The sequence below is a fragment of the Meriones unguiculatus genome, chromosome 16 (genome assembly GCF_030254825.1).
Source record: "Meriones unguiculatus strain TT.TT164.6M chromosome 16, Bangor_MerUng_6.1, whole genome shotgun sequence".
Classification (NCBI taxonomy): Eukaryota; Metazoa; Chordata; class Mammalia; order Rodentia; family Muridae; genus Meriones; species Meriones unguiculatus.
In genome coordinates, this window is record NC_083363.1 from 44,219,740 (window position 1) to 44,247,465 (window position 27,726).

General features: G+C 38.6%; 1 protein-coding gene across 9 annotated transcripts in view; it reads right to left on the bottom strand.

Annotated features, from left to right (window-relative positions):
* Nucleotides 1-27,726, bottom strand: part of Pkhd1 (PKHD1 ciliary IPT domain containing fibrocystin/polyductin) — a 453,258-nt gene that overhangs the window by 251,293 nt on the left and 174,239 nt on the right. For all 9 annotated transcript variants that reach the window (XM_060369714.1, XM_060369715.1, XM_060369713.1 and 6 more), the window contains 6 exons: nt 13,836-14,046; nt 13,293-13,450; nt 10,739-10,930; nt 7,533-7,658; nt 3,837-3,893; nt 2,816-2,949 (listed from right to left, as the gene is read on the bottom strand). In XM_060369714.1, the coding sequence (XP_060225697.1) occupies nt 2,816-2,949; nt 3,837-3,893; nt 7,533-7,658; nt 10,739-10,930; nt 13,293-13,450; nt 13,836-14,046 (878 nt within the window). The remainder of the gene's footprint in view (nt 1-2,815; nt 2,950-3,836; nt 3,894-7,532; nt 7,659-10,738; nt 10,931-13,292; nt 13,451-13,835; nt 14,047-27,726) is intronic.

Consider the following 27,726-nt stretch of genomic DNA (forward strand, 5'->3'; position numbering starts at 1 on the left):
TTCAAGAAGACTCTGGGTTAGAACAAGTCAAGAATAACCTAAAACCACAAACTATTGTCCTAGATTTAAAATATCTTCCTCAACCACCAGGTCCAGAGTTTCAAAATCAGGCTCATATGTAGAGAAAGAGTGTGTGGTGTGTGTGCTTTCTAGGTTGAATGCCCACACTGGAAAATTAGACTACGTGAAGCAGATGCATAGACCCACAACCAAACATTGGAAAGAGTCATTGGATGAAGGACAGAAGGACCCAGAGGGGACAGGAGTTCTACAAGGAGACCAACAGAGACAACTAACTAAGGCCCAGAGGGTCTTGCAAAGACTGAAGCACCAAACAAGGGCCACGCATGGACTAGACCTAGGCCCCTGACACAGAGGTAGCCAATGGGCAGCTCCATCCTCATTTAGGTTCCCTGGTAAGAGGAATGGGTGCTCTCTCTGACATGGACTCTGGTGCCTGCTTTGCAGTCACTTTCCCCTGGAGAGGCTGCCTTGAAAGGCCACAGGAGAAGATGCATTCAGTCCTGATATAACTTGATATGCAGGGTTGGGAGGGTGTACAGCAGTTCCCCTTCACTGAGGAGTAGGAGAGGGGAATAGGGGAAACAGGGAAGGAGAGTGGGACCAGGAGGAGAGGAGGGAGGGGCTGAAACAGGGATGTAAAATGAATAAATAAAATTTTTAAAAAAAATAACAAAAGAAAAAAACATGTCATTTATGTTAAAAAAAAAGATTAGACTACTTTCTTCAAGTCTAATTGAGGAATTTTCCTCAATATTATTACACCAATGTAATGTTCCCATTTTTATATCATTCAATGACCAGAGATAGGTTATTGGAGGAAGCTGGGTGAAAACAATAGAGGAATACTCTTGAGCTTCTTGAAAGTCTGAAATTCTTTCCAAATTAAAGTTTAAATGTTCGGGACAGGGCTTGGTGAATAAAGTGTGTTGTGTAAGGATGAGGACCTGAGGTCAGATTCCTGACACCCACACAGAGCACAGCAGTGCACATCTGCACCTCTATCCCCGACAAGTCAGAAACAGAGAGACAGATGCCTGAGGACCTAAGCCTCCCATGCCACTATTCCTCACAGGCAAGGAATCACTCTCTTCCACGTAGTAGAACTTTCTGTATCACTGTTTTCTATACCATATATTATATATGTGTGCATATTCATATTACTGTTGAACAATTTCATCTATTACAAATAAAAATTTATTCCTAGAATTCATTCTACAAAATACTCTGTGTGTCATTCACAGATACCTATATAGATATAAGTATCACATATATATATATATGTGTGTGTGTGTATGTGTGTAGTCATATATCTATATCTAGATATAGACATCATATATCTACATATGTATGTATATATGTATGTATGTATGTATTCCTTGACAGAGGAAGAAAATACACTCAGTCCTGATGCAGCTTGATGTGCTGGTATGGGTTGGTTTTGGTGTTGGGAGGGGGTGCTTGCCTTATCTGAGGAGTGGGAGGGGAGGGAGGAAGAGGAAGGGAGAATATGGCTAGGAGCAGAAAAGGAAGGGGGATAGGATTGGGATGTAAAGTAAATATTTTAAAAAATTCCTGGAAGGAAAAAATAACCAAATATACATAAATGGAAGGCATCTGGAAGGCTCCCTTGGAATATTGTGAGTCAACTTCTCTTCTGGCCAGGAAATATAGCACCGACTCAGGAAGGCAAGGATGTTCCAGCCTCACAAATGGTGAGCCGAGAAACTTTGATTGCTTTTGTCTAGTAGATGCTTCAATGCACATGAGATTATATTACCTAAGAGAGTCTGGAAAAACAAAACTCTCTAGGCCCCAGAGCTGCCTTCCCAGCTGAGCAACAAGCCCTGCAGTGGCCAAAAAGTTCAACCCAACTTCTCAAGGGTTTGGTTTCTGATGATCCATGAAATTCTGCCTCCTTTGTCAGTGGCCTATTAACCACCCCTATTAGGCACCTAAAATGGTGTGTAAGTGCTGTGCTTCGGAAAGACACAATTAAGGGTATAAGGCGTGTTGAGCAGAGAACCACAACTTTTATTAGGGATTATTCAACTGAAGGTAATTAAGAGCAGCTTTTCCTGTGTGCTCCTCAGAAACTGGGCATAAATGTCTTGATAGTGGCAGAGAAAGGATCTGTGGGGCTGTGGGGCTATGGGGCTGTGGAAATGATGCTCAGAGCAACATCCTGGGAAACAGAGACCCTTAGCCCCTGCTGGAGGTATATCAAGGGATAAAATAACTAATGAGAGAAATAAAATGGCCTTTTGCCATTGTAGTAGAACTTCTCATTCCTAAATCTGTGATTAATGATAAAAAAAAAAAAAAAAAGTTTTCCACCGACTGGCTAAAACTTCACCACATTTACTGGCATTAAATAGTGGAATAATGATTAACACCATGCTCCCTAAACCTAATGTCTCATATACTACCTGATTCAATGTAAAACCTTCTTTTGGTTAAAATAATATAGCAGATGAATATGATAGGCTAAGGGTGATTTAATAAGTAATTTGCATCACAACCAAGAGATCCAAAACAAGGTACTTCAGTTTGTATTACCAGAAAGTTATCAATATACAACTCATTAAGCTTCCTACAGAGATCATACTTAATAGATTTTATAGGAATCCTGAGATCAATTGTTACATTGCCCACCTAACACAAAATCATAAACAAATTTGGTACTAATTCAAGTGAACAATTAAAATCAAATATCTGATACTCCTATGAACTGTTGGAAGAGATTTTTATACACTATCAGCTTACAGTCTCTTGGTGTAACCAACACTCTTACCTCTATCACATTGGTGGGACTGAAACTGTAGATGCCAGCTGGTGCCAAAATTTCAGGACTGGACAGTCCCTCAGCCCCAGAAACGCTGATAATCACATTGTTTCTTATTGTAATTCCCTGTGATTCCCACCAATCTAATTTGAAAAAATAAATAAAATAAGCATACTAGATTCACAATTAAAATTTATATAGCTCAATACTTATTGACTCTGTTAATGTAGACTATAGTTCATATATATGTATATACATACAATTACATATCATGCATTATAAAGATGGTGCTGGAGATGGCTCAATGGCTAAAAGAACATACTAAAAAGGCAAAGTTCAGTTCTCAGTACTCATATTGCAGGTCACACTCTCCCATAATTCCAGTGTCAGGAGCACTCTACCTCCCTCTTCTGGACTCCTCAGGCACCTACACTCGTGTGTATAAACCCACACACAGATGCATATATATTCATACAACTAAAAATAAATTTTAAAAAATTATATATCTTATCAGGTGCAGTGGCACACACCTGTAATCCTAGCCCTCAGGGAGACAGAGACAGAGGAATCTCTGTGAGGTCAGGGCTAGCCTTGTCTACATAGAGAGTCCAGGACCACCAAGAAACACAGAGGAACCCTCTCAGAAAAAAATGTATGTTTGATGAGGGTTGAGAGACGTTCTGATCGGTTAGTACAGCAATAAGGCATCAGAAGTCATTTTAATAATATGTAAGTTTAGCAAAGTAATAGAATTAGGTTTGATGAAGAAAGAAGAAAAACACAGAAGTCTTCTCAAAGTTGAGTGGGAAAGAATAGGATGGTAGAGAGCAAGAATTGGGGCATGAATATGTTTCAAAATATGTTGTATGTAATTCTCAAAGAATTAATAAAATATTTATATATATATACTTAAAAAAATTTAGTATGCTCAATTATTTACAACAATTAACAGTATGTCATGATATCTGTCTATAAATTATTATAATCATAAATGAACTACAATGAATTCAAAATAAATTTACATATTTACCAGTTTTTCTTCCAATAATAGCATCACTAGTTCTAAAGCTCCTGTCCATGTAGGCTCCTGGGAACAGAGGATTATATTACTTTTGCATATTTGACATCACTCAGGAAAGAAAGAAGAAATAAAACTTTATTTTTTGTTTGCATAATTTTTATTTTATTTTTATCTATGTGACAGAGAAAAAGATAGCATATAGCATATGGGCTATAAGTCTTAGCATCTCGTGGATCTGAAGTTTACTTTACAGAAAAATAATCATGGGAATATACTTTCTATTTTAATTTTTTTAGATGGAGTGTAAGTGAGTGTCTCCACTGCCCAAACTACAAAGATGGCCTTGGTTAAACGTGGTGATACATACACACACACACACACACACACACACACACACACACAGACATGAATATGAAAAACAGACTTGGAGGGGAGGGAGGGGAGAGCAGTAGATGGTGGTAGAAACAAACACAATCTATTAAATACATGCATAAAATTGTCAAAGAAAAAATTTAATGAAAAATTTATTAAGGAGAACCCACACTGCTTGAGTCCAGCCCAGCCTGGTTTTCGAATTGTATGGACCACTTTTTCTTTTTGTTTTTTTTTAATTTTTCATCAATTACACTTTATTCATTCTGTATCCCCCCATAAGCCCCTCCCTCCTCCCCTCCCAATCCCACCCTCCCTCCTCCCTCTGCTTGCATGCCACTCCCCAAGTCCACTGATAGGGGAGGTTCTCCTCTCCTTTCTGATCTTAGTCTATCAGTTCACATCAAAAGTGGCTGCATTGTGCTCTACTGTGGCCTGGTAAGGCTGCTCCCCCCCAGGGGGAGGTGATCAAAGAGCAGGCCAATCAGATTATGTCAGAGGCAGTCCCTCTTCACATTACTATGTAACCCAATTGCACTCTGAACTGCCCTGGGCTATATCTGTGCAGGGGTTCTGGGTTATCTCCATGAATAGTCCTTGGTTGGAGTATGAGTCTCTGGGAAGTTCCCTGTGTTCAAATTTTCTTGTTCTGTTGCTCTCCTTGTGGAGACCCTGTCCTCTCCAGCTCTTACTATTTCCCAGTTCTTACATAAAATTCCATTCACTCTGCCCAACAGTTGCCCATCAGGCTCAGCATCTGTTTGATAGTCTGTAGGGCAGAGGCTTTCAGAGGCCCTCTGTGGTAGGTTCCTAGGTTGTTTCCTGTTTTCTTCTTCTTCTGATGTCCATCTTCTTTGCCTTTCCGGATGGGGATTGGACATTTTTGTTAGGGTCCTCTCTCTTGCTTAGTTTCTTTAGATGCACAGGTTTTAGTGGGTTTGTCCTATGTTGTATGTCTATATGAGTGAGTATATACCATGTGTGTCTTTTTGCTTCTGGGACAACTCACTCAGGATGATCCTTTCCAGATCCCACCATTTACCTGCAAATTTCATGATTTCCTTATTTTTCATTGCTGAGTAATATTCCATTATGTGGATGTACCACAATTTCTGCATCCATTCTTCAGTTGAGGGGCATCTGGGTTGTTTCCAGCTTCTGGCTATTATAAATAAAGCTGCTACAAACATGGTTGAGCAAATGTCCTTTTTGTGTACTTGAGCCTCTTTTGGATATATGCCCAGTAGTGGTATGGCTGGATCTTGAGGAAGCACTATTCCTAGTTGTCTGAGAAAGCGCCAGATTGATTTCCAGAGTGGTTGTACAAGTTTACATTTCCACCAGCAGTGGAGAAGGGTTCCCCTTTCTCCACAACCTCTCCAGCATGTGTTGTCACTTGAGTTTTTGATCTTGGCCATTCTCATGGGTGTAAGGTGAAATCTCAGGGTTGTTTTGATTTGCATTTCCCTGACCACTTTTTCTAGAAGAGCAGATATGCTCTGAAGAAATACGCTGGACAGGATCAGGCTCAATGAGCATGGGATTAGAAGAGCCGAGAATGTTCCAACCACATGACACAAAAAAGGCATTTTTTATTTAAGTGGGATCCATTGTGTAAGGACAGTACCACAGAACCCCTTATTGCTAGGCCTTTACTTTATCTGAGATTCCTGTATCATTAAATGAATCTGAGCTTGTGACTTTTATGTGGGTGGGTGGGGCCTCCCCTTTTCTGAGGCATAAGAGAGGAGGGAGGCTGGAGGAAGAGAAGAGAAAAAGGGGGCTATAAGCAGGATGTAAAGTGAATTTATTAATTAATTAATTAATTTAAAAAAGAGCTTGTGAGGTTTTTAGACATGATTTAGAACTTTATAGTGAATTAAATGTTTTAATTCTTTCAATTACAATGCAAAGGATGTCAAGAACAAATAATCCACAATAACAAAGGATGAATTCCTTCTACAGTTTTTTAATTGCCTATTCAGTATCATTTATTGCTAAGATCATATTGTTAATATGTCATCCTAAATCTCTGCTTTCAGTCATAGACTCACTTTTATAGGCAAAAGAAAGAACAGAGACAAGACTGTATCTGTTGGCTTGACTTTCCTGTGGCCACCCCTCTCTAGTCAAAAGATTTTTGTATATCTGACTATCTCATGCATCTGCTCTTTACCTTCAAGCTGGAGTTTGTTTTTAAGTAAATTCATAAGATCCATATTCCCTCACTAAACAACATTTCTTTTTGGATTAGAACCTTTTCAGCCTTTTATCTCAAAAAATAATAACCTTAAATGAAACATAAGTTCCCGCTACCCACCTGAATTACATCACAGAACTCATTTAAAAATAAAACACTAACAATCACAGTTATGTTCTTAATTTCAGCAAAAATATCTGGTGTGCTTTTCTTTGACATGACCAGAGAATGCATATTAAATTATTTCTTTCAGTTAACTGGCCTACAATGAACTATCAATATGAAAGCTAAGTAGACAGCATCTCACAAAATCTGGTGGTAAAGCAAGATGAATCTGATGGTCAGAAATGTGACATTTAATTTTAAGTTGAGAAGTGATAACCTGGCAGTGTAAGGGGGAAAGAAGGTTCCAAGAGAGTACCTATCATTGAACAAAGAGAAAAAAATCTTGTGCAAAAGCCATATAGCAGAAAAAGGTATTATCTTTGAAAAGAATGAAATAAAGTAGCTCCTATATCATGGCAGTACAGAAGTAAAAACAAAAAAGATAGAGTTCACAGAAATCAATGGGGATGAAAAATCACTGACAGGGCAATCTTTAACCCAGCTAAAACTTTTGGATTGCTTTCTAGGAGCAATGTGATGCCAACTGAGACTTCTAATTACCTAAGAATAATTTTGATGTTTGGTAATGAACTTAAAGGGACAAAAGTAGAAATTAATGAGTAGTCGGCCAGTTCTGAAACCCCAGCCTCAGCCTACTGCAAAAGCACCTATATGCAAATTCAATTTTTAAATCTTTAGCCAACATCATCCAAGTCTGAGCATCTGAGACTGTGCACAGACTAAGAATGATGGAAAATTATATGGCAGTAAATTTTTAAAACCTCCCACTTGACATTTATCAAACTGAACTCAACTTTTAAATGATTCATTTCTTGTAGATACAGTTTAATAAGTCACACCATGGTGAATAAATTTAAATTGGGGATTTTAAGCTGAGTCTTCCTAGGTAATGCTCAGAAAAAAGATAATGTTGTTAAGTGTGAAATTCAACAATTGGGAGGAATGCCTTCTGAAACACTGCCCAACCTACTCAAGAATGTATACATTAACCAAGCGAATTTACTTACCCACCAGCAGGGCATGACCTACAATCTTATAGAATATATTACTGTCCACCGTCAGGCCCCAGGTCCTGTGCATGCTGAGGCCCCTGCTGAAGGAGGCCCACACTGAACACTTCTGGAGATAGGAACCTGAATAGGAAACAGTAAGGTGAAAATTTTACTCATACCTCGGAGTCTCCCCTGATTTGGTTGACCATAGCCAAACAAGATATACCTGAAAAAATATATTTTCCACACAAAAATGAAACTTTGTCATGTGAAGAAAGCAAAGAAATAAGGCAAGCAAGGCCACTAGATCTTGAAGATTAAACTGGTTGAAGTTCAAGACACAAATGCTACAAAGTGTTCCGCATCTAAGAAGAGTATGGCTCAGCCACAAAGCCACATGGCCGTCAAGAATTCTACCTCCTCAGCGTCCTTTGTCATAATATGGTACAGCAGAAGTGTCAAGGTCTGATAGGATTTAGCCTGGATCTATTAAAAACTACACTTAGACGTGAAGTTATGGCCACTATTTCTTGGGCTATAAACTAATGTTTATAACTTTCAGCTCTTGTAGTTTAGTTTCTGTTGCTGTGGAAAATACTATGACCACAAGAAAATTGGGCAGGAGAGGGTTTATTCCATCTTACAGTTTACAGTCTATCACTGAGCAATGCAAGGCAGCAACCTGAAGCAGAAAACACTGAGGTATACTGTTTTCTTTCTCACTCTCCTACTGGCTCATGCTCATTTAGCTTTTTTTATACAGCCCATGCCCACCAGCCCAGGCACAGTACCACCCTGAGTGGGAGGGACTGTGACTGACAGAAACGCTACCCTGTGCTGCATAAATGTAGCTGATAGCAAACATTTGTTTGTTGATGCACCCAGGACATCTATCATTATTTGGGGTAGATACAGAGATGAGATATTGAGTCAGAGGGATTACTTTCTTAAATGCCAATTCATTTCTGCACAGTTGAAGCAATTTCCCCTGGATTCTCATAAACTTGGTGGTTCTCAGGTCAATTTTGGGCTTTGACAATAATTTGGATTAAGAATATCAGGCCATCATGGGCCAAGACCCTCACTGGCTGATGTCATGACTAATCTTGGTGGTTGTGACACACCTGGAAAAAAAAAGAAGCCTTAAATGAAACGTTGCCTCCATTGGATTGACCTGTGGATTTGTTTGTACAGCACTCACTGTCTTTATCACTCTGCTGTTCTCCAATGAATGTTGCTATTAACTGGGGGTGGATGGTCTATTTCTTGCTCTCTCTACACTTCTACAGAAGAATATATATACATATATATGCATCCATACACATTTATGCATATATATGAAGATAAAACAGGACTTCATTTTTACTTGTAATGTTGAAAATTATAACAAGTTATGTTCTGCTGTATGCATAGAAATAGGGCATTTCTAAGAACTACATTCTGAATTGAGTTTACAATCTTGTTTGTTTTTCTCTATAAACAAACAAAACTTTAATGTTACCATTATTAGCATAAGATTCTTTAAAGATAAATCTATTTTTACTATGGACAGTGTTTCTTCTTTTAAGTTCATAATAATGTACATGATAGATTATTTCAAAAATAGTCTGTGTCAAGATAATGCATGAAAATAGAAAGAGGGCTTGGAGGTAGAGTAGAAGGACAGGATGATAGAATATGATAACAGAGGATGGAAGATTATCAAAGTATATTATATGCATGAATGATATGCCATCACAAAACTGATTAGTTTGTCCAATTGACAAATCTGAATAAAAATAGAAATAATCTATGTCAGTTAGGATATATTAGTTAACTTTATAATCCTGTTATGACTTTTATCATATGAGAACTATGTAATTGGCACAATATCTTTCTAAGATAAATCACCGGAATAATAAGGTCTTAAATCACGTATGAGTAAAATAGAAAATCATAGTTAAAATAAATAAAGATAAATCATTTATCTTTAGATAATCAATACATAAAGATAACTTATTTGCTTTTGAAATATCAGTTTAAATTGTACATAATTTTTCTTCTCAAGAAAAAATTAATGGTTAGAAACTTTAAGTATTTCTCAAAAAATAAGGAATAGTAAAATACTCTTGGAATTTTTTAAGGAGACCCAAAAATAACTTTCTGTGTCATATATTTTTATTTGTATTCCTTTTAACTTTTGAATGTTCAGCATATGCTCAATATACTGCTGAGTAGATTTAAACCTTCATATTTATTTTTAAAAATAATTATTCCAAAACTATCTTGCTATTGGTCAAAGAAAGCTTTTTAGACTATTTAACCAATTTGGTAGTTAAAAAGTAATATAGTAACTACAGATCCGTATAATGCCAAGTTCACTCTAGTAAACAATTCAAACAAGCATATTCAATGGTATGTGCGCTTGTGTGTATGCAGCCTTGCATATGCTAAACCATTCAAGATCTATATGCACAATCCCTTGACATACTTATGTACCTTGTAAAATTATAAGAAATTAATCTTAAAACCATAATGTATCTGTTAAGTTGCATGTTTGTAAAGCTAAGAGAACTACAATAAACCTAAAATGAGTGTTTCTTAGAGTGACATTTTTGGGACAGTATTCTCAGAGTGTGGTGACCCAGGTCAAAAGCTCTAATGACAAACTTCTCTTCTATGTATTTATTCCCTTGAAAACAAAACCAGAGAATCTTTTCTCGTTGCATAATGGAGGAGGGCTGCTTTTTTTTTCATTAATATTTATATCTAGTACAATGAGTCTTCATTTAATAGTAAAGTGTATTTGATCTGCTTGACACTACTGCAAAAGTTTCATTTACTCAAAGCTGTATGTTGGTTATAAAGCAAAATCTCTAGTTTCTCATGAAAAAATAATAACACCAGTGAATTAACCCATCAATAATTGCTTCTTTCAGAAACACTATCTGATGTGGGTTTTCTCTGAAACCAGAAACTCTATTAGAACATCAACCCATCAGAACACACTGTGCCGCCAAATGCCTGGTAAGTAATCGCATGTCCAAGATGCTCTTCTGAGTGACTGCAACTGACTTAAATGAGTCCCATGTGGGATTTACTTTGGTATTAAGGTTTGAAAAGCATCCACCTAACCTGTAAACATTTATCCATCTCTTAATTCCTCAGTCCCACATAGCACAATCATACGGTATCATCAACACAGAAGAAGAAAACTGGGAAGGTCAAAACATGGTCCTCACCTCTCATCGTTCCCACCAGGGTGAGTGAGCTTGCATGCTTATTGAAGGCCTGTCCCAGGTCTCGAAACTCCACTCCCTTCAGTTTGACCATGCTGGGCTCCTCTGGGAAGGACTGAATGATGACTCTGGCCCCTAGATCCCTGGCTCCCAGCATCTTCTCACTCTTAGAATACAAACAGTGCTTCAGGTTACCTGAAACACACAATGACGTCCCAGGAAAACTTTAGAACATGCTTCTCAACAAATTCTCTGTTTGCTAGGCTGTTTGCATACAAAGGACAAGCCACCCAGTGGTCTTTTTTCGTTGTTACTGATTTCTCTCTTTGGATCATTTAAATAGATCAAATAACTAGGACATGATATTGTCCCTTAACTCCTATTTCGGGAAATGCCGCCCCACACATTCGCCTTAATTCCTACCAAAAAAGGGTTGTATTCTACAACCCACAAACCCAATTAAACTGGTGCTGATTTTAATGTAAAAGACAACCTTTAAGAAATGCAACAAAAAAGTTATTTTTTCCATATTTGATACTTCTTGAGGAAAGTCGTGAGCACTGGGTGTTGTCACAACATCTTATATCCTTGAAGTGCCCAATGAAGTTTCTTTTTCACTATCTTGTTGTATGTTTGGGGCTTTGGTAAAAAATGGCTCCAATGAAAGGACAGGGAACTGTAGATAAGTTACTGAGGATCTCTGTAAAAAAGAGAGCTGTACCTAAGGCATAACTGCCATTGCTCCAGTGTCCAGAGGACAGCACTCAGAATATTTTCCAGGAAAATAAAAATAATCTCAAAATGGAGAAGTTGTCTTCAGATTTGAATCAGTACTAGCCATATTATCTCTGAGTTCATACCCATAATAATCAAAATCACTCTAGTTAAGATATACTTTCTGTTCTAGTTTGCTTTTTTTTTTTTTTTTTTTTTTTTTTTTTTTTTTTTTTTTTTTTTTGCTGTTTTAAGAGCAATTTAAGGGAAGGAAGGAATTATTTCACTTTACATTTCCTGGCCACAGTCTATCATTAAAGAAACCCAAGCCAGGCACTCCAGCAGAGACCATGGACGAAGACAGATTACTAGCTTGTTCTCTGGCTCATACTTAAGTTGCCTTCTTAAACAGCCCCAACTCATCACCTAGGAATGGTGTTGCCCACAGTGGTGCTGCCTACAGTGGGTCAAGCTTTTCCACATCAGTCTACAGTCAAGACAGCCTTTCACAGGCATGACCAAAGGTCAATCTAATGTTGGCAGCTCCTCGAATGACGCTACTTCTTCCCAGGTTGCTGGAGGTTCTGTCAAGCTAACAACACTAACCAGCACATCTCCATGCCCATCTGTATTGATAACACTAAGGTTCGTATCCATAAGATCAAAAAAATGAACAAAAGAGGAAGCAATCAATCAAAACGATGTCTCTCTCTGGTAAATTACAGAGTCTAATTCTTCAAGGAATTGATCTATAGGCAGCTAATGAAGAAATGCTGTGTGTTTATATGCTTTGGCATAATTATGATCCCAATTTGGAAGAATTGTGAAGGAAGCTGTCAATCAACTCTATCCCACTTTTACCCAGTTTTTTTTTTTTTTTTAGCAAATTTCGTATTTGTTAGCTGTTAATAACTTTGAGTGAAAAAAAGTGAGGTCACGCTCATTCTCTACTACAAGAACCCCTTATATTACACCACTGTGCATAACTGTACCTACAGGTACCTCTCTGAAAATCTTTAACTTTAGCCTTGGTATTTCTATCAAGATCCAGACACGGCCAGACATCTCCATTCAGTTGCTAGCCTGCCCTCTCCATTTCAACATGTACAAAATTAAACTCATATTCACTACCACCCTCCTACCCCAAAACCTTCCCCTCTTCCCATCACAGTAAAAGCCTCATCATCCATCCAGAGCTCATGCCTGGAAGTCATCCTTGACACCCACACCATCCTGGACCAAAGTTGACAAATGATATCTTCACAGCATGTGAAAGCCTCATAATCTACAGCCTGGAAAACCAAAACATAACCTCCTAAACTAACCATCCCTGAAATAGATGTTTAATAGGCACATCAGTGTGATTCAGTGCCTGTTCTTCTACTGGAAGATAAATTGGCTCTTACACTCCTGTACCTAGAGTATGAGGTAGGTCACTCAGAAAACAAACCCCTCACAGGGGGGGAAGTACAAATCTAATCAATAAGAATGAACTGCCCATGCTTATGATTCTGAAATCATAGTTCTCTTGAGAGTTTCAGGAGGAGCCTGGGATTAATGAAATCATTACAGCATTCCAAGTCTCAAGATTTAATTCACTAACCCAAGTTACCCCAGGACAAATAATTAAATTCTTTCCTTTGCCTTTTTCCTATTTCTTTTACTTCTTGGAAGTGAGGAAAGAGATGAAATAACAAGCTGCCAAGAGGATTCTGAAAATTATGGAAAAATATGCACACTCAAAGATTTTAATGAAGAAGACCAACCAAGGCCCTGCCACATAATGTAGGGCAGTGAGAACACTTATCCACTCTTTGGGCTTTTCATCAAACTGCATTTCTACCTTCAGAAGCATTGGTCTCCTGGCAGGAATCGAGGAGCTTTACCCTCTCAAGGGTAAGATTTCCTTGGATGGTAATGTTCCTGCTGAGAAGAGCCACTGTAGCCTTCAAAATAAGGCTCTTTCCAGCCTCCCAGTTCTCTGTGAAGTTGTAGGAATATCTGGAAAGAATAAGAGAGGAAGATGCACTTGAGAGCACCAGTCTACATCTCATTTTAATTAGTAAATAGATTATTCTTTGGAGAGTGTCTGTTTCTTTAGAAACTCAAATATCAAAAAGTATGAGCAATATAGACATCTATAAAACACATTTTGCATAACAATGGGAACTGCTTACTGGCCACTTGCTAAGACAGAAATTCCAGAGTCCCTCTAGAGAACATGTTTAAGAAATCTTCATTTCCATAACATTCACGCTTTATTATTTTCCTGTCCAGATGCCCTGTCTTATTGAACACTAATGTAGCTCATCAAGAAATAAATGTCCAGAGTGTAATTTGCTTAAAAGCTCATCCTCCTTTGTGTAAACCTAAAAAGTTTGAGTACCTCAAGGGGCTTCTGAGATGGAGGTCTGCATTGTGCACAGTTTCCACAATAACAACTTCTTCCATTGGTTCACCACCTTCAACATTCATTCCACTGATGATGACGGCCTCATCCCCAGGATGCCAATCCACAGCATCCTCCAGCGCCAACACTGTGTCCCCAGCACATGCAGCTGCTCTAAGATAGGTGACAGTAACCTCTGGAACTGATCCTAAAGCCACAAGGAAAAAAACTTGTCTAGATTTAATTGTTAATTTACTTAACAATTTAATTGTTAATAAGAACATGATTTAATAAGAGGTGCTCGTAAACCCCACCAAGGACAGAGTAGTGAGTTGTAAAACAGGAACTGCCAGTAGACAAAATTTATACATGAGCCAGTCTCGACATAGAGGGAATACATACAGGTGGGCTTCACTTTTCTCACTTGCACAGGGAAATAGAAGCAGATAAACTTCCAACATCAAGCATAGGGCTTAGGGCAGTTTAATGAGATGCTAGTGAACGAAGTATCCAGCTCAGATCTTGTTGTATAAAAGACATTGGCATATGTCAGGTTTTACTTTTTCCTTCCTTGTATCACTTTGTGCTAAGAAGGATAAGCTTCTACTTCATGCTCATTTCAAATATAAAACAGGAGATATTTTATCCTATTGCAGAAGTCTTCATTGACAACATGGAGAGTTTCACCCGCAAATACTGTAAGCAGAGTAGAAGCTACTTTAGAACAGCTGTCCTAGGACTCTGTGTTACTTGATCTCGTTGGACTAAAACTTGGTATATCTGGGATGAGATCATCAAGCAGTTGAAGCAGGAAAACTTGTGACTCTACCTATCTTAGTGTGCACTGTACTCTGACATAACCTGATCCTCCTTCCTGTACTAAGAACATACGTCCTTAACTATCAAAGATTTAAGAATGCCATTGCTTCACCATTTACACTGGGATTTTCCAGCAGAGGTTGAGGCGAATTTTTAAAGGCACCATCTGAAGCAATAGTTCAGAAAACACATTGCTTACTCCCTACTCCTTCCCCTTTTCCCTCAGTACATCTCCTTCCTCCTTTGCAATAGATCATAATTTACCTTTAGCCCACAGCAAGTTGCTGTCCTCCCCTGCTGCACTGAAGTAAAGTAATAATACTTGAATTCCTAACTGCAGGGGTGGCTGACAATAAATCATTTTCAAATTATTTTAAACTTTCCTCTTTATTTATTTGTCTGTGTGTGCACAGACACTTGTACCAACCATGTTGTTCTAGGCTGAGAAAGGTCTTGGGTTAATGATATAATTTCTGAAGTTTACCAAGGCAATAATTTTATCTTAAAAAACATTAACAGAGTTCAAAATTTCTAATTATAGGGCAGGTGGAAATTAAGGCATAAATCATCCCCCAAGAAAATAATTTTAATTTTATTCCTTGTTTGTACATCTTAACCCATGGGAATAATACAATGAAATAAAGTTTATTTATTTGTATATACATATGTGTGAATTCCTCTAACCTGTTCTTGATTAGCTACTCAAAAAGTACCTCTGTGCTGTGAAGTATTGAAGACTGTGTATCAAAGACAATGACCTGTATATCAAAGATGACTGTTACCTTGTATCAAAAAGAATCAAAAGTGAGGACAAAAAACATATTTATCAGCTAATCATTCTCATAAACAATACTGAAATCAAATGAACAAAGAAACAGGGAATTTTAAAATGTATACTTAACTATTAGGAAAAGTTCATGTCCTTTCGAATGTTGAGTCTTTCAATGAAGTAAAACTATTTCATAACTTATTTATTCTTTGCAAAAGCATCATTCTCTCTTATATGACTAAAATATAAAATTTGGACATATTCTGAGCTCTAGCCTCCTACTTCCATCTACAGGAGGTACTGACCTTTTCATGACCTATAATCACTCAAACTCAAGATGTCAAAATGGCTAATCAACTAAGCTGGACCTTCTGCAAATGGCTCTTATTCTAACCATTCCTTATCATATGCTTTTTAAAAGATTTTGGTGAATCATTTTAACCCAACCTCTTCTTTGTTGTCTCATCTGTAGCTTCTCTCTTCAGACCCCAGTAAAAAGGCCCAAATTCTTTTCTTAACACCCCAGTTCTCTCCCAAGTAGGCCCTGCTCTATAGTTTCTGACTTAGTAAGGACATTTCTATCCCAAGAAGCTCATCTCTTAATCTCGTTGCATATATAAGCATCATTCCTGCCTCCACCCCTTTGTGAGTTCCGTGCTCTGAAATCCTCCCAGTACCCATCCTTTTAGAGTACACCACTGCCTAACGTTTCCATGGAAACACTTCAACTACTTCCCATCCTTTACCTCTTCCCACATACTCCTAAAAGAAATGCAGGGAATTTGACTGAGCCATCAATAAGCCTATCTGGGGTTTAAGTTGGTGCAAGAGAAACTGAGCAGTGGGTGAGCCATTTATTTGAGTTGTTTTGTATGAGAGAACAAGACTGCATATAGAAGCAATTAAAAAAACAAACAAACAAGGATTATGGTGATAACATAGAGACTATCCGATCTGTATTTTTTTCTGCCCACACAGACTATACAGACTTATGGATGAACACAAAAAGGCTCTCGGAAGCATTACCTGATGTTCTTCTACCAGAGATTCTCATAAGGGAGAATGCTGCATTCTTTGGAGTGATTTTTTGTTGGCCATAAAGCAAGCCTCCAAGGTCACCTGAATAGTCAGTCTCTGTGTTGTAATTTGTCCCAGCACCACACCTCTCACCTGTCTCATATTTGACACAACTGCAACTTGGCTTCTAGCGTTACAATTGCCTATCAGTCTCACCCACTTAAACATGGCAGCAAAAGTAATATAACACCAAAGCAGCGTCTGGTACATAATAGGTGCTCAATATGCATATACATATCAATTATGTGGTATTTAATAAGATAGGGAGAAGCAAGTACCTCAGACCTTAAATATCTATTCAATTAGATTGGACTCTGTGCCATGGAAATGGAGTCCCTGAGCTTTATTGTTCATTAGAGTATTATGCATTAAACACCTTCAGGATTGACCAGCTGGGGAAAATGGAAGCAGATACCTTTCAGCACTTCTGTTCGGTATTCTCAGGGTAGCTAAGGACAGCAGAGGTAGGGAGGAGATGGTACCCCCCACACACACACACATTTCTGAATGGAAAACAATGTCAAAGAAAGTCAAAACAAGGAAAAGCTGGCATAAAAGATGCCCTGTGGTGAGCACAGCAAACAAACTCACTTGCTCTCTCACATCAGGTTCAGCACACGTATACCCATAGAGCAGATGGGAGAGTTGGAAAAAAACTTGTATGCTCTGAGAGCTGGAGGAGGCAGGCAATACAATTTGTAATCACTACTGAAATATCTACAAGCTGAGCAGATATAAGGAGGCCTGGGTGAGTTGATACTGGTAGTAACTTACAGTTAGTACTGCTTGTCAGAACTAAATCATTTCTGTAGTTATTATTATATAATATTTATTATTATTATTATTATTAAACCTTATATCCCCATATCATCAGTTGGCACTATGAATCCATGAATGTTGTGATTTTCTTTTTAGTTTCTTTTTTATTTTGTTAACATATTGTACAGACAGGAAGCCAAAATTTCCCCAGGACATGATTACATAGTAATTAGACAATCGATTCTGAATTCTGAACATGGATCAAACACAGGACCAAAGAACTAGACTGGTTACACACACAATTCTGAGACTCTTAGCAGAACCACACACCAACTGTACGAAATTAGATTTGGGTTCTCAAAACACCATATATTACTTTACAAACGTTATATGCGCAAGATAGACTGGCCAATTCCTTGGTAAAGAGAGCGCTGACCACATTGAATGTGCACTGTTTTCTTCACTGAACTCCTGAAACCCACATTGAGCAGCTCCTGTACTGCGCCACAAATCAAAGATTGTATAAAAATACAGCTTAGAAAGATTAGTGCTTTATAAATATTCTTAAATGACAAAGGCTGTAATTTAATACAGTGTTTAACCACACTGGGCTTTCAACGTCGACCTGTTAAGCAACCAGCTATTCATGTACTCCCACTAATGACTTCTCATAATTGTACTTCCTACCAATTATTGTCCAGGCAATTCACTGTCATTCATCTGTAATTATGCAGTCCCGGAGAACCACTGTTACCAAATGGGCATGGGAAGAAAGGAAATAACCTTCATGGGTTGGCACACTTGAAACTCACTAATTGCCCTGTTTGTTTTACAGGACTTAAATCTTTATTCCAAGTGAATAATTGACATGACTTTTTAAAAAAGAGGAGAGGGAGAGAAAGAAGATAGGAAGGAAGGAAAAAAGGAAAGAAGGAAGGAAGAGAGAAGAACAGAGGGAGGGAAGGCAGGGAGGGAATGAAGGAAGAAAGGAAGGAAAAAGAAAAGAAAGACAGAGAATAAATATATGTTATAGATGATAGTTACATAATAGATAATAGTTAATGGATGACAGATAAATAGATGATAGATAACAGATACATATCACTTATTAGAACAGTGTTCTCATCATAATAAAAATAGACAAAAATGATCAACTAGAAATATTGTTCTCAATTATACACAAGCTGTTTCTGCCTAATTTATGTATACATTTTCCCTATGGTAAAACAGTGACTGCTCCCTTTTCTTCCTTTCCGTCACTGGGAAGACAAACACAAAGTGAACGACTTCTTTTCCCAATATTAATTCCCAGTGTAAGAAATACACAGACAAACATCAGAGTATTACAAAAACACACAATTTTGTATTCCTCTGTGGCCTGGTAAGCCTGCTCCCCTCTCAGGGGGAGCTGATCAAAGAGGCAGGCACTGAGTTCATGCCAGAGACAGTCCCTGTTCCCCTTACTAGGGAAACCCACTTGGAGACTGAGCTGCCATGGGATACATCTGTGCAGGGGTTCTAGGTTATGAGACCTGATAGGCTAGGGTCAGACAGAGGTGAGGAGGACCTCCCCTATAAGTGGACTAGGGGAGGAGTATAGGGAAGGAAGAAAGGGGAGGAGGTGGGATTGGGGAGGGACAGTGGAGGAAGCTACAGTTGGGATACAAAGTGAATGAATTGTAATAAACAAAAAATTATTTAAAAATATCTACCAAAACCCCCACAATTTTGTTAAAATACAAACATAAAAAGGAGTAAGAGATATGTGTATTAATGTCATAAAAAGGTCTTGAGTTATTTTCTTACCTTTCTTGACCTTGTATTTGTACTCTACTTCTATACATATGTTTCCTCTGAAACTGTGTGCCTTCACTAGAAAATTATTTATTACAGTATCACCTCATCACTGGACTGCTACATAAAAGTACAAACCACCTTGATTCTCTTCTTCTCTGTTTGGTGGCCTCATCTATCCAATTAGATAACTGATCTCTTTGACCAAAGAATGTGCCTTCTCCTTCAGATGCACATGAGTGTGTAAAGGTTGGCCTGACTACTGACTGCCTTCACTTTCAGATTTTTGTTCATTTGCAAGTCTTTACATTAGCCTGTGAACACCTCTCCCTCCACCTTCTTCTCCTGGCACAGCCTCATTACTGCTACTTTGTCCTGCCCCTAGTTTTTAGGCTTCTAGACCAGTTTTCCATATTTTACTTGCACATCTATGATCTTAAGGACAGTTCTAAGTTGAGAGGTAGAAAGACAAGAAAGAGGACACCTAGAGTTAGAGGACTCATGTTTGGTAGACCCCAGCCAGGATTTGGAACTCCTACTGTTGAGATAAACTTAGAAGAATAAGGCTCTCCAGCTTCTTCATATATGTTCTCTTTATTGCTTATTTATAAAAAAAATAATGTAGATTCAGACATGGAAAAAGGTTTTAGGAAAAAAAAAGGAAATGTGGTTACTTTCTTACTTTCTGTTAAAATTTATAAAAGATGGCTAACTAGATTCACAGTCTGAGGAAAGAGGCCTCTTATCAAAGCAAGGAGATATGGCATGAGAGAAAAGATCACAACTGTCATCCAACAAGCCACAATCTCATTTGACACAGGTCATGTATACCCAACAGGACATCAAAGTCAAAAGTCTGATCCATTTTCTCCAGCCCTCAATATGTATCTGAAAAGGCATCACTCTTAAAGTCATCTAAGGCACTGGCAAACCATCCACCATCAGCCATTTGAAAATAATGCCCACTTTAATCCTGTCATTGAAGAACATTGAAGCTTACCACTGTGATAAAGTTGGTGTTCTCAGTGTTACTTCATTATAGAAATTCTATTTAGTTCCATGGCTCTTATGGCTTCCAGTGGTTGTGGGCAGTATTTGACTTATAGTTCATTTGTTCATATTTAAACACATCATCTTCATTTTGCCTTCTCCTCCAGCTTCTCTCCGGTAGCCTTCTTAGAAGAACCACTATAATTACAAGGATTCTACTTGGAAAATTTAGCATAATCTCCACATTTCAAGATCTTTAATTTAATCACATCTGCCACTTGTTTTATTCTTTCCAAGACAAAGCCACATTTTGTAGCTCAGACTAGCATCAAACTTGGGATCTTCCTGCCTCAGTTTTCCAAATGCTGAGATTTCAAGCATGTGCCATAATACCCATCTTTACAAGGTCTCTTTTGAAAAAAATAGAGCAATACTCATGAGTTCTGACAATTAGGACATAAATACGATTAAGGTTTGCTTTCAAATTGTTATAATTACATTGGGAAATGGTGTTGAGAACATGACCAGCTACTGGAGGAAAATAGATAACTGACTAACAAACAATATCAGCAAATTGTATATTAACTAAAGCAGAGGTCAGCAATCTTTTCCTGAAAGGATCCAGGTATTAAACGGTCTCTAGTATTTCCAAACCGTGTTGACTTTAGCATAACTACCCAATTCTGTTCCTGCCATGCAAAGCCACCATAGATAAAATCTCAACAAACAAGGATCACTGTGCTTCAACAAAATTGTTCTTAAAAGGCAAACAATGGATCATATTTGACCATAGGCTACAGTTTTCCAAAAATATTGAAAGATGCAGCATGAAAAGAAAATAATTAAAAACAATGAAACATCTGACAACCTAGTAGGTAAATGTTTGCACCTTTCCTTCTATAGAAAAAAAATCTAAACACAGTATCAAAAACAGAAATCATATAGAAAAATATTTATGGATTTACTATTATAAATAACATAAAATTCCATTAAATATTGAGGATTAAATAACAAATTGGGAAGGGGACAAAGGTCCTTTGTGTCTCTGTCAAGAGAATTACATAGGCTTATTTAGGAATAATCTCCACTTGAGATCCCAAAATATGTTGAAAGGATTAAATTGAGAAGATTATTCCAGAACCCAAAAGAATTATCCTCTGTGTATCTTTATACCACAGCTCCATGTACAAAAGTCACATGTCCATGAAGAAGACAGAATAAACATCAGTTGCTTTTCATTCCCGATTCAAGTTTTACCATTTCAAAACTGAAAGTAATCCCGGCCTTGCTGCTTCACAGAGTTGGGAGAGGTAGATGAGTGGAAAGGGTTGGATCAGCTTTGAAAACTAAAAAGTGCCAAGCTATAGAGAAAATCCAATTTCAACAAATGCTGAATATGATACCCAATCCTTCCTTCTCCATGACCAGGCTATTAACAGTTGCACTTTGATGATCCAAGTTGAAAAATGCTATTTGAAAGGAGAACTCTGCCTTTGTAGATTCACATTACCTTAACTAACATGAGTCCTTTTAGATACTTAAAAACATAAAAGCAAAAGCGTACCACTATGAACCAGTCAATAGACTAAAAGAATACTCTCCTAGAGAATGCTGATGGAGGAAGGTAGGCACAGCATCTAAGTCAGACAGCACATGACAGCTAGAGTAGATGTTTTGGACACTATCATGGGAACAATAAGAAGCTATGAAGAGTTTCAAACATCAGCACGATGGAAAGCAAATTGTGTTTTTAAAAGAGCTTCTTGGCTCCAAGACAAAGAATGAAATACAGAAGTTATTTGTATAGCAACTAAAAGATACTTTAGCACCAAGATAAACTAAAGTGAAAATCACAGAAGTGGACAGAATATAAATTCACAAGTTGTTCAACAATAAACAAGACTTAGTGGTGGACAAAATGATAAAGAAAGAGGCATTAATAATGGCAACCAGAATTCTGACTGACAGAAAATATTAACAACTCTGTATTCATCTCAGATGAATAATGAGGCAATTTCACCAAATCAAATTGCAGCTACATAGCACAAGTAAGAAGGTGAGTATGTATTGGAGTAGCTAGTTGCTTGATTCCTGTTGTCTTTGGAAGTTTTTATATGTCTTATTGGCATTTTCTCATGTAATAGCATCAGGAGAAATATTTTAGCATCAGTTCTACACATGGAGCTGCAACATTAAGAAGGTGACTTTTCTGAGGTCTGTAACTGAGTTATTGATAGGGTTGGGATTTGAACCATTGAGTCTTGTAGAGTTGAAGCTACTGGCTACACAAATTCAAGCTCATTGAGGTAAAATAAACAAAAACAACAACAAAGCCTTCTGCCACACACTTGAGAAAGAAGCTTGGTGTCTTCCTGGATTTCATACAGATAGTTGTAATGGCATTGTCTGGTGCTTTGTATTTGAATGTTAATTAATTTGCTCCCCAAGGCCTGTTTGCTGCCTTTTAGAAGGAGACACTCACATACCTCAAAATGACATTTTAGCCTTGTCTAAGATACTGATTAAAAGACCTAAACAAGGGCAAGACAGACTAGGGTAGGTGTGGCCAAAGGTTGAGGGCTTTCAGTGTAGAAGGATCATGGAAAAGAGGAGACAGGAAGAGAAGGAGGAAGGAGTGAGAAGTTGTGAGGGGTTAGGTGGTTATCCACACGGCTGGCGTGGATAAAAGAAAGCAGCCCAGATGAAGAATAATCAAGTATTTGCATAATTATGAATTGGAAGTAGCCCATATATGAATGATTAAAACAGTAGCCTGGAATGGAACTAGAAGGGATAAGGGTAGTTTAGAGGGTTAATATATATCATGCCTCAGGTGAAAAAAGGCTATTCTAAAATCTATCAGGTGTCTGTGTCTTTTATTGATTGTAATAGTGGGTTAGATAATACCACCACTATTGGTAATTATAGGGCTAATAATAGACCATACCGTTAGACCATACCACTAGACTAACAGCAACATATTGGCACTCAACGTGAGGCACCCACGTTCTGCTTGTTAATGTAAGGACCCAAAGCTAGGCTGGGAGACAAACATCCAAGCTGTATGCCTCTCACATCAAAAAGCTATTGAATGCTGACTAAGTTGCAGTGTCACACTGCTCTGGCAGCTAGCTTATCCCTTTAAACATTAGGCATTTTCATGAAGGACGGGTAACAGTCACTCCTGTCACAAAAAGACACAGGCGACTATACGGGCAACAAACCATACAGGTTGTATGTCAGCCTAGTAAGTCCCCCAAACTCATATGCTACAAATACATATGTTTAAAAGAGAACTGTCCATTCCACATGGAGCAAAGAATGGAATAAAAATAGCCACAGCAAATGTAAAAACCCAGGCCCTAACTCTAAACATGTACAAAAGGCCTAGTATATGCATGAGCACTAAAATTAAAAAGAAGTTGATATAAAGTTTTTTTTTTTTCAATGCAGTTTATTCAGGAACCTTGAACAATCATCTGACCCTGGGTAAAGCCAGCCCACTTTAAATAGCCTCTAGGTAGCCAACCTCAGCATGCCACGTGGGCAATGCAGATAGGTCCACATACACAGAAGCAAGCCAGATCCTCAGCCTTAGCCAAATGTGGAGTTGTTCGTGACAGAGAGCACTCACCATTGGGAAGGTGGATATAAAGTTTATTTAAAAGATTTTATTTATTTATTTTATGTGTATGAGTGAAGAAGAGGGCATCAGATCCCATACAGATGGCTGTGAGCCTCATTGTGGTTGCTGGGAATTGAACTCAGAACCTTTGGGAGAACAGCCAGTGTTCTTAACCTCTGAGCCATCTCTCCAACCCCCAAATTCTAGAACTGATGCAGGATGTTCCAACAAGGGGGTTAAGGCTTCCCATAATATTTCCTATAAGCCCACACCTGTTTGTTTATATCCCCCATTTTTATTCATTATTAGCCAGATAGAGCCAAGTAATTGTGGTAATGATACTTGCTTTTTTGCCCAATGCTGGAATGCTAGTGAATTTAGGTATGCCCTGGTTACTCGCATGCCTCGCTGGGTGCCTGTGCCCATTGATGCCCCTCACGCTATGACTCTCTTCAGACAGAAAAGGGATCTTGGAATTACAGCCGCCATTGTTACTGCCATCTCATTGGCGGCTGTTGGAGCTACCACCGCGGTATTAGCCATGAGTCATACTGTGCAGACTGCTCAGACCCCGAATAATCTTTTAGCCAATGTAGCTCATGCCTTAGATGTACAAAAAGAAATTAATGCTCAACTAAAAGGAGGCTTGATGGTGTTCAATTAGAGGATTGACCTCGTGCAGGAGCAAATTGATACCCTATGGCAAATCGCTCAACTTGGCTGTCAATGAAAGTATGCTGGACTTTGAGTCACTAGCATACAGCATGAGAATTTTTCCTGTGCTACAAATCTGTCTAAACAATTGTCTAGCTATATTTTAGGTAATTGGACTGGAAAATTCGATACTACGATGGAGCAGCTGACAGTGGCCATTGTCACAGTAAATTCTACCAGAGTGGACGCAGGACTAGCTACAGGATTATCATCATGGATTGCTGCAGCCATGAATCATCTGAAGGAATGGGCGGGCATGGGAGCATTAGCAGGCCTTCTGGTGTTGGTCTCCTTGGTTTGCCTGTGGTATATATGTAAGATTAGAGTCTCACAACAGTGTAATGCAGCCGTGACCATTCAGGCCTTACAGCCATTGAAGCAGGACAGTCTCCCCAAGCATGGTTGGCTACCATAAAAAGCTGAAATGTTACGATCAGGATGCGAGGCTAAGCACTGCACTCAGGGTCAGCCGCTTTGGATCCAGAGAAGAGCATGTCTGATTGCATGCGGGTTGATGCCCCAGGTCCTGCCTCTGAGAAAAAGGTATCGGACAGGGCTGATGCTCTTTGGGTGGATGACACCTAAATGAACATCAGTACAAAGTCCTAATTTATTTCTAATCTCAGAGATCAGACCTCTACTCTTGCCTGATGCATCTAAAACAAAAAGGGGGAACTGTAGAGAGCTGCGTAATGCTGCACCTTAAAGATGAAGCTGGTTTCCTTCCGCCTTCCACCTTCCTGATGGTGAGTGCTCTCTGTCACGAACAACTCCACATTTGGCTAAGGCCAAGGATCTGGCTTGCTTCCATGTATGTGGACCTATCTGCATTGCCCACATGGCACGCTGGGGTTGGCTACCCAGAGGCTATTTATCTTGTGGGCTGGCTTTCCCCAGGGTCAGATGATTGTTCAAGGTTCCTGAATAAACTGCATTGAAAAAATAATAATAATAACATACATGTTCTAAAAAAAAAAAAAAGTTTATTTAAAACCTAGCATGAGGTCCTCTCGTGGGAAATAGGTAGCAACTAGGTCCAATACAACAGCCACCCAAGAGCCCAAAGAGGAATATTTAGATCTATACAAAATTGTTTTGATTTCAACATGATAATGATTGTATTTCATTGGTAATGGTGATATTATACAGCCTCTTTGAGAGAGGTCAAAATGAACAGGCCTAGATTAAAAAAAAAGACAGAGAGAGAGACTGATAAATTAAATAAATCTATACTTACAAGACTTCAAACTGCAAAACAAACATTGCTGATCCCTACATGGGAAAAGTTCTGAGACTGACTGAGGCATAACTGTTTATGCATAGCAAATAACTCTTGGCTACAAAATCCCCATGACTTACTACACACCATTCTTCATGTGACATGAATGAAGATTTACAGATGTCTCTCTTCTGCTCATACAAAGAGCAGAGAACCATTCTTAAAAGATCTGTGCATCCTGTACATCTCATACACTTATAATTTTAGGACTGTATAATGCTTGTGAGAAACTACATGTTTTTAAGGAAAAAGAACCAGCCGCTGGTGACACTGAATCAAACCTGACAACAGTCATCCTCCAAGATGCTGAGACACTGATGCATTTATTTCAACATCATGCCTGTTCCAGCCACAGCTGCTTCAGGTGATGTTTCTTCAAACCCTGCTTCCAGGAGATCTTAGAAGAAAACTACTCATCCCAATTGGTCCAGCATTTCAGACTATTCCAAACAGGACTTCTACTAAGCCGGAAATTTAGAGAATGGACAAATATCATTGCTATCTTGCTTAACCATATTTTCCCAATTTTGTTTGGGTCCCCAAAAAATTATACTATGCTCCAAAAGCAGCAGGAGACGACCTTAAAAGAATGGTATCCAATGGCCCTTAATATGGGTTAGGTTGCTTTGTTTTGTTTTGTTTTCAATTCTTATTTTTTTTAATTTATTCAATTTATATCCAGATTGTAACCCCATCCCTCATACCCTCCTGGTCCCACCTTCTCTTTCCCTTCCCTCTATCCCCTTCCTCTAGTCTACTAAAAGGGGAAATCCTCCTACCCTGCCATCTGACCCTAGCTTATCAAGTCTTATCAGGACTGCCTGGATATTCCTTCTCTGTGGCCTGGCAAGGGGCCATTTCCAGGGGAAAGTGATCAGAGAGCAGACAACTGAGTTCATACTCCCCCTACTCAATGACCCACATGGAGATTGGGCTATTTATCTGTTCCATCTGGGCAGGGGGTCTAGGTCTTCTCTATGGATGGACCTTGGTTGCTACATCAGTCTCTGCAGGACCCCCTTGGGCCCCAATTTTTTGGCTTTGTTGGTCTCCTTGCAGAGTTCCTGTCCCCTCCAGGTCTTTCTATCTCCCACTTCTTCCATAAGGCTCCCTGTACTCTGCCCAAAGTTTGGCTGTAAGCCTCAGCATCTCCTTTAATCCTCTGTGGGGTGGAGCCTTTCAGGGAACCTCTACAGTAGGCTCCTGAGCTGCTCCCTCTCTTCCACTGCTTCTGGTTTCTATCCCGTATGACATTTAGCATGATATTTAAGCATCCACCGTAGGGTCCTCCTTGTTTGGCTTATTTAGGTCTGTAGATTGTAGTATGGTATCCTATATTATTAGCTAATATCTGCTTATAAGTTTTGAGTATATACCACACATGTATTTCTGGTTTTGCGTTACCTCACTCAGGATGATCTTTTCTAATATCATCCATTTGCCTGCAAGTTTCATGATTTCCTTCTTTTTAATAGCTGAGTAGTATTCCATTGTGTAAATGTGCCACAAATTCTGTATCCATTCTTCCCTTGAGGGACATATAGGCTGTTTCCAGATTCTGACTATTATGAATAAAGCTGCTGTGAACATAGTTGAGCAAATGTCCTTATTGAATGGTGGAGCATCTTTCAGGTATTTGCCCAGGAGTGGTATAGCTGTATTTTGAGGTAGCACTAAATTTTCTGAGAAAGCACCAGAATGATTTCCAAAGTTGTTGTGCACATTTGCACTCCCACCAGCAATGGAGGAGGGTTCCCCTTTCTTCCCATCCTCTCCAGTATGTGTTCTCACTTGAGTTTTTTATCTTAGCCATTCTGATGGGTATAAGATGGAATCTCACATTAATTTTGATTTGCATCTCCCTTATGGCTAAGGATGTTGAGCAATCCTTTAAGTGTTTCTTTGCCATTTGATATTCCTCTGTTGAGAATTCTATTTAGCTCTGTACCCCACTTTTAATTGGATTACTTGGTTTTTTTGGTATTTAACTTCTTGAGTTCTTTATATATTTTGGATATGAGGCCTCTGTCAGATTGATAAAGAACTTTCCCAGTCTGAAAGC